A 7,021-nucleotide genomic window follows, 5' to 3' on the forward strand; every position below is an offset into this window, starting at 1 on the left:
TTTGGATAATGGTGTAGATGGTATGTTGGTGTGGGTGATGGTGTAAATGATGGTGTTGATGATGTGTATTGGTGTAGGTGTTGGTGTAGATGGAATGTATTAGTATTGGTGTAGGTGATGGTGTAAATGGTGTGTATTGGTGTAGATGAAGGTGTAGATGCTGTGTATTGGTGTTGGTGTAGATGGTGTGTTTTGATTTAGATGTTTGTGTGGATGGTGTGTATTGGTGTAGGTGTTGGTGTAGATGGTGTGTATTAGTATTGGTGTAGGTGATGGTGTAAATAGTGTATATTGGTGTAGATGTTGGTGTAGATGGTGTGCATTAGTATTGGTGTAGATAATGGTGTAAATAGTGTGTATTGGTGTAGATGTTGGTGTAGATGGTGTGTATTGGTGTAGATGTAGGTGTTGGTGTAGATAATGGTGTAGATGGTGTATTGGTGTAGATGTAGGTGTTGGTGTAGATAATGGTGTAGATGGTGTGTATTGGTGTAGATGTTGGTGTAGATGGTGTGTATTGGTGTAGATGTAGATAATGATGTAAATAGTGTGTATTGGTGTAGGTGTTGGTGTAGATGGTGTTTATTGGTGTAGATGTATGTGTTGGTGTAGCTAATGGTGTAGATGGTGTGTATTGGTGTAGATGTTGGTGTAGTTGGTGTGTATTGGTGTAGATGTAGGTGTAGATAATGGTGTAGATGGTGTGTATTGGTGTAGGTGTAGATGGTGTTTATTGGTGTAGATGTATGTGTTGGTGTAGCTAATGGTGTAGATGGTGTGTATTGGTGTAAATGTAGGTGTAGATAATGGTGTAGATGGTGCGTATTGGTGTAGGTGTTCTGTAGATAGTATGTATTGGTGTTGATGTTAGATGTTCAGCAAGTGCAGGTGTACAGGTGTTCTCATGGTTACAGGGTTGCTAGGTTATTTTTAAAGTATAATTTATAAAATAGTTGATATTTTTAAGGAAACCTGGTAAGCGTGTGAATGTAAAGCCTGCACAAGGGTCCATCACCACTGTCCAAAAGAAGTGTGTAAAATCTGTTATGTTTCCACAGATCCCCACCATGGATGTGACGTTATACTCGCCCTCCATCTGAGAAGCTCCATCTGGTCCTCGCCCTCAGCCAACTCCCCACCGACGTCCCTCTGGACTCTCAGCTGACAAACAACACAGTGGACACTAGCAGTTTTCTCTGCTAGTCACAGCCATTAGCGTGCGATTGATGAGTGTGTGTCCTGTCAAGGCACATGTAATTAACTCATACTGAAACACGATGATGGCGTGGAGTGGTTTCAACATCACAAAGAGAAGATGAGTGAAACTGTCAGCTTTAAAAAAAATTAGAACATTAGAAATCTTCTCTGGGTCTTCATACTGTTTTTTTTTCTGATCTATGTGTAGTGTGGATTTATTCAAATTTACTCCGATTTCTCCTGAACTTCTGAATAAATAAAACACAGCAGCAGATTTGAGGAGCGATGAAGTGAAGTTTATAGAACCATTCAAGTACTTACATAAAAAAAAAACCTATGCTAATGCAGATCACTCAAATATGGATCATGGATTAAGTCAAGCATCAGATGTTACACCCAAGTAGCTACTTATTATTAATGCAAAACATTTTACTGTACAAAAATATTGAAATTATTCACCACAACTTTCATTTCAACATGAGTGCGAATGCGTCGTTACAAAATCAAAGCGAAAGTTCAGTCACTCGATGGAGAAATCTTGGCACCTTACATTCAGAAATACTGACATCTTCTATCAGCAGGATTATTTGGAATAGTGCACGTTGTACAATACACACTGTGTTATTTTTTTTTAAATGTTTAGCTCTTTGGCTGATCTACAAACACACAAACTCAAGCATACAGGAGGTGAGAACGCTTCAGTGCACAGTCTCAAGATACGATCATAAATCTGTAAGTGCTCAATTACACCTTACAGGTGCGCAAGCTACTTCTCACAAACGTGATGACATGCATACAGCAGGTTTATGTGCCTCTAATAGTCTTACAAAAGAATATTATTACTTCATTTTGCATTTTTGTTATTAATAGACACAGTACAGTACATTATTGCCACTGAGAACACGGGTAAGGCAAAAATGAATCCGATTTCTACTTCTCTCCAAGCTGACATCATGGTGTAACGTAAAGAAGAAAAAGCTCATCTGTGCTCATTAAACGCGTTTCTCAAAGTGAATAAGACGTCATGGGGTAATGAGACACGGCACGTCTCCTCCTACTGTCTTAACTTGAACAACAGAAATCAGGACTGAGTTATAATACTGTAATACTGTTTACGTCTTCAGTCAGGAGGACAGACGATTGTTCTGTAACAGCAGCTAGAACATCAGAACAACGATCACAGGTTTATATCAATGCACTCACTCTAATACGTTATTGTTTCTATAGCAACAGATCCTTCACAGGGACGTGTTCAACACATGATCCACGTCACCTTGCATTTCATTTTAGGATTTTCACTTCACATCATCCACTTGAATATGTGCAGTTTTCTGAAAGACAGAATGTTTTTAGGAGAGAAAAAAGTGTGATGCCGGTGAGGGAACGGTTTATAGCTGCTATAACGTAAGTGAGAACAGGAAGTAACGCAGGACGTTCTGTGACATGGGGTAACTGATAGCTGCATTAACCTTGATTACAAATACATAAAACACATTACACATGTCCCACCCCATCACGCCCCATTTCTTACACCCCAATTTTCCATCAGAAATGTTAGAAATAGACAGATGTAGATCAGGAATACTGCGGATCGATGCAGTAACTACACTACCAGGCTGCACTGATATGATATACTGATATCATACACAAACACATTTCCCTTTAATGTTCATCGTAAACAGCAAAAAACCTCAGTGTTGAAAAAACTGTGGATTTCATTAACGTCTGTATATAAACACAGGATGTGCTTTAGTGATGTCCATCACTACTAGAAGATAAATACATGGACTTTATTGCACCTCTGTGTGAAGGTTGTGCTGCTCTACAGTCATCATGAAGTGCTGAAATCGAGGTGTTTGTCCCAAACTACAGCAGAACTGCAGGATCGAGCGGCAGTGGAATAAATAACGCAGTCCTGTGCATTCGTGTTGAATGATATTTAACATCGTAGTAGGGCAGTAGGAGTTATTACTCCAGAAGATCAGTCTTTTAATCCACAATAAAATATTAAGTGACCCAATCACGTCACTCTGGAATGATGGACAGATTTGGAGGTTTTTCAAAATTCTCTGATATTAATCAATCCACCTGGAAGCCCCGCCCCCTTCCATCATCTCACCCACTCTCCAGTGGACTCATGGTGCTCTCTCACATTCTGTCATGGTCATGTGTATAGTTAACATCAAGTGAATATAGTTCGATTTTGAGTTTGTATGATTGTCTCTGCCTGACAAGCAGTTCCAGACTGCATAGCCGACACTATTATCACTCTTACTCTATCGTTCTTTAACATGAAATGGTGAGAATTCTGTCTTTCCTGTTTGTTTGTTTTTTAGGCTGTTGTTTTTTGACAATGAAATAATTTAACAAGAATTTTGTAAAATAATAAATCACGAGCATACAAAATTCAGTATCACACCTCCAGACTGGAGCTCAGCACAGCTTGGGGATTTTTCTGGATAAACACATCTGATCCAAGTTGACACTCCATGATCAGGTTTGGTGGATCAGGTAGATCATGTAGTTCAGGAGAAAAATGACCAAACTGTGCTCTACCACTGTCCTCATGCAGGTGTATTCATCAGGTATTGGCAGCATTTCACACTCATTTCTTCTTCTCAAGCTGAGTTTTAGTGAAAAAGCCAATTTCTAAAGATATATCAAGTAATACAGTGAACATTCATCAGCTCCACGTCTATCAGCTCTGTCTCGGAAGTCTGTAGGCATTTCACAGTGCTTAAAGGCGACTGACCACAAAGGATTGATGCTACATCTGTGACTGGCTTTCACACATGTGTTTCTAATCTAATGAAATATAAGATGTTGACCAAAACATTAAACACACCATGATTTAAACATCATTACACTCAGATTTCACCGACATCACGCAACTTCCATACGCATGAACATTACAATATATGGACCGTCTGTGCATGTTAAAGTCAAACCTCAGCAGCTTTTAACCCCAATGTCCATCAGCTGTAGCTGTGCAGTGTGTGGGATTACCTCCAACAAGAACATCAAACCCACCAGGCCAACTTCACTTATACGAATCTCTGGATATCTCCTGAACATATGAGATTCAATTATGAGTTACACATGTAGAGCAATACAGAAAAAACTGCTTTTAACATTTGACATAAAATGTATTATTACTCTGCACGTTCAGATCCACAACGCAAATACACCCACCTCTGAAAGAGAAGTTTAATCTCAGATGGAAAACAAGCCATGGGCTTCCACTGTTTCAGGTTTTTAGATGTTAGTGGTGATCACACACACTGCAGAAGCTACAGATATAGATATGGATTAAAAACTGCTGGAGAGTTGAAGATTTCTGACATAGCTTTTGCAATTAGTAAATTGTTACACATCACTCGGTGTCCGTGGTCGCATTGTAAAGCCGTAGGGCGTACATCCACAACAAGCGAGCCTCAGTGACCTCTGGATGTCCGGGTTCCTGAAGGCGTAAATGATGGGGTTTATGATTGAGCTGCAGATAGCTGGAAGCGCAGTGGCATACATGTAAGTCGATGGATAATACGTATCTGCCACCAGTGAGTACATGGCAAGTGGAACCCAGCAGAGTGCAAACGTGCCCAAGATGCCGGACAGCGTGGAGACGCCTTTGGCGGCCGAGGCGGCGTGCGAGGCGGCCCTGAAGTGATGCTGCACCGCAATCTGTTGTGCATGGCGCACTGCAATCTTGCAAATCTGGAGGTACAGCTGCAGGATGAGGGCGAAGACCAGAAGGAAGGAGATGGCGAGCGCAGCCGCGTTGCTCTTGTGCACCGGGCGGCAGATGCTGCAGGTTGCTTCATCACGCAGACAGTTCCAGCCGAGAACGGGCAGAGAACCGAGTGCAGCACTCGTGGACCACACAAGCACCATCACCACGTAGGTAAAGGTGACGGCGCGCTCTGTGTGGTATGTCAGAGCACTGTACAGTGACAGGTAGCGGTCCACTGTGATGGCCAGAACATTCAGCACCGATGCCGAAAAGGCGGTGATGAGCAGGCCAGCCGACAGCAACGTCACAAAGTCAGTGTTCATCATGTAGATGACAATGAAGTTTAGGATCAAGCTCAGACCGGCCAGCAGATCGGCAGACGCCAAACTCGCCACGAGCGCAAACGTCTGCGCTCTCAGTGAGGGAGTGTGTGCGATCAACACGAGCACCAAGGCATTCTCACAGCACACCAGTGTTCCTGTCACACACAGCACCACGTCCCAGGGGTTGAGGGACAGCAGCTCCACGCTCACGTTCCTCACCTTCGCATCCGGGATTAAAGCAGACATGTTGGGGTGTGTGTTACTCATTGCTGCGGCATGAGGATGAATCACTGACGGTGAAGACAGGAAGAACAGGAGAAGAGGCGGGGCAGGACGGTGGTCATAAAAGAGAGAAAAGTAAGAAGAAAAAACATACATCACCTACAGAAAAGCCTCCAAATTAAACTCAGGTTAAAGGAGAAATTGATCAGAGCTCCTGCAGCACCTACTGAACACTTACAGCTCTGAATAGACACCTTAAGACATGAAGGAACATCTAATTAACACCTGAGTTAACAGAGAGGAACTGAGTAGCATCCATCATAATCCACACCTGAGGAGAAAGCTTCAAGAAAAGTCTGAGAAGCTGCAAGGACAAAGCGGCTCAGGAGACTAAATTAGGAGTAAACATGCTATTTATAGACACCCAGAGAAAACACACACACACACACACACACACACACACACACCTCATCTTTCACACACCAGCTAGGAAAACATTCTGGAAAAATCGTTGATGCCTTTCATCCACTAAAAGCTAAAACGCTATTTCAGACAAAGATCATCACGAACCCAGGAGTCGGCCCGAGCCTCCATCTCTGCTCCCTCATGTGCAGAAGCGTGAAGAGGGTGAAGATGGTGCTGAAGATGAAGATGAAGATTGTCTCGTGCAGTTCAGAGTCTTGCATCCCGCGCGGTTCAGCACCATCAGGAGGGAGATCTTCTCTCGGAGAAACCCGCTCCGATCCGCGCGCTCTCTCCGTGTGGCTTCTGCTGAATCTTCATCATCATCATCATCATCATCATCATCATCATCATTATTATCTCCTCCTGTCTCTTCTCACGCACTTGCGGTTCCGCCGACACAGGCGTCCAGCTGCTCACGCGCAATTGGTCTGAGTCCGGCTCACGCATCCGTGGCGTCACGCGCACTCCATTCTGTACCGATTCATAGGAGTCATAACGGGGGTTAGAGGAAGGAGGATAGAGAGAGAGAGAGAGAGAGAGAGAGAGAGAGAGAGAGACATAGGGCGGAGAGAGAGAGACATGGGGAGAGAGAGAGAGAGTGATAGGGAAGAGAGAGAGAGAGAGAGAGAGAGAGAGAGAGACATGGGGAGAGAGAGAGAGAGAGAGAGAGAGAGAGACATGGGGAGAGAGAGAGAGAGAGAGAGAGAGAGAGAGAGACATGGGGAGAGAGAGAGAGAGAGAAGAGAGAGAGAGAGAGACATGGGGAGAGAGAGAGAGAGAGAGAGAGAGAGAGAGAGAGAGAGACATAGGGAGAGAGAGAGAGAGAGAAGAGAGAGAGAGAGAGAGAGAGACAGAGAGAGAGACATGGGGAGAGAGAGAGAGAGAGAGAGAGAGAGAGACATGGGGAGAGAGAGAGAGAGAGAGAGAAAGAGTGAGAGAGAGACATGGGGAGAGAGAGAGAGGAGAGAGAGAGAGAGACATGGGGAGAGAGAGAGAGAGAGAGAGAGAGAGAGAGAGAGAGAGAGAGAGAGAGAGAGAGAGACATGGAGAGAGAGAGAGACATGAGAGAGAGAGAGAGAGAGAG

At 43.7% G+C, this 7,021-nt stretch overlaps 1 protein-coding gene across 2 annotated transcripts; it reads right to left on the reverse strand.

Annotated features, from left to right (window-relative positions):
- Nucleotides 1-1,471: 1,471 nt before the first annotated feature.
- On the reverse strand, nucleotides 1,472-6,392 carry gpr185a (G protein-coupled receptor 185 a). Of its 2 annotated transcripts, XR_006927933.1 has the most exons (3): nucleotides 6,043-6,392; nucleotides 4,390-5,540; nucleotides 1,472-4,264 (listed from the first exon to the last, which is right to left on the reverse strand). XR_006927933.1 is itself a non-coding variant. In XM_046867116.1 (2 exons), exon 2 carries the CDS (start codon nucleotides 5,515-5,517, stop codon nucleotides 4,564-4,566), a length of 954 nt encoding a protein of 317 aa, XP_046723072.1. In that variant the 5' UTR covers nucleotides 5,518-5,540; nucleotides 6,043-6,392; the 3' UTR covers nucleotides 1,472-4,563. The 2 variants fall into 2 exon arrangements, 1 of the variants encoding a protein (XP_046723072.1); XM_046867116.1 differs by having other exon boundaries at nucleotides 1,472-5,540.
- Nucleotides 6,393-7,021: the final 629 nt, after the last annotated feature.

Source organism: Silurus meridionalis, chromosome 15, assembly GCF_014805685.1.
Source record: "Silurus meridionalis isolate SWU-2019-XX chromosome 15, ASM1480568v1, whole genome shotgun sequence".
In the NCBI taxonomy this organism is placed as follows: Eukaryota; Metazoa; Chordata; class Actinopteri; order Siluriformes; family Siluridae; genus Silurus; species Silurus meridionalis.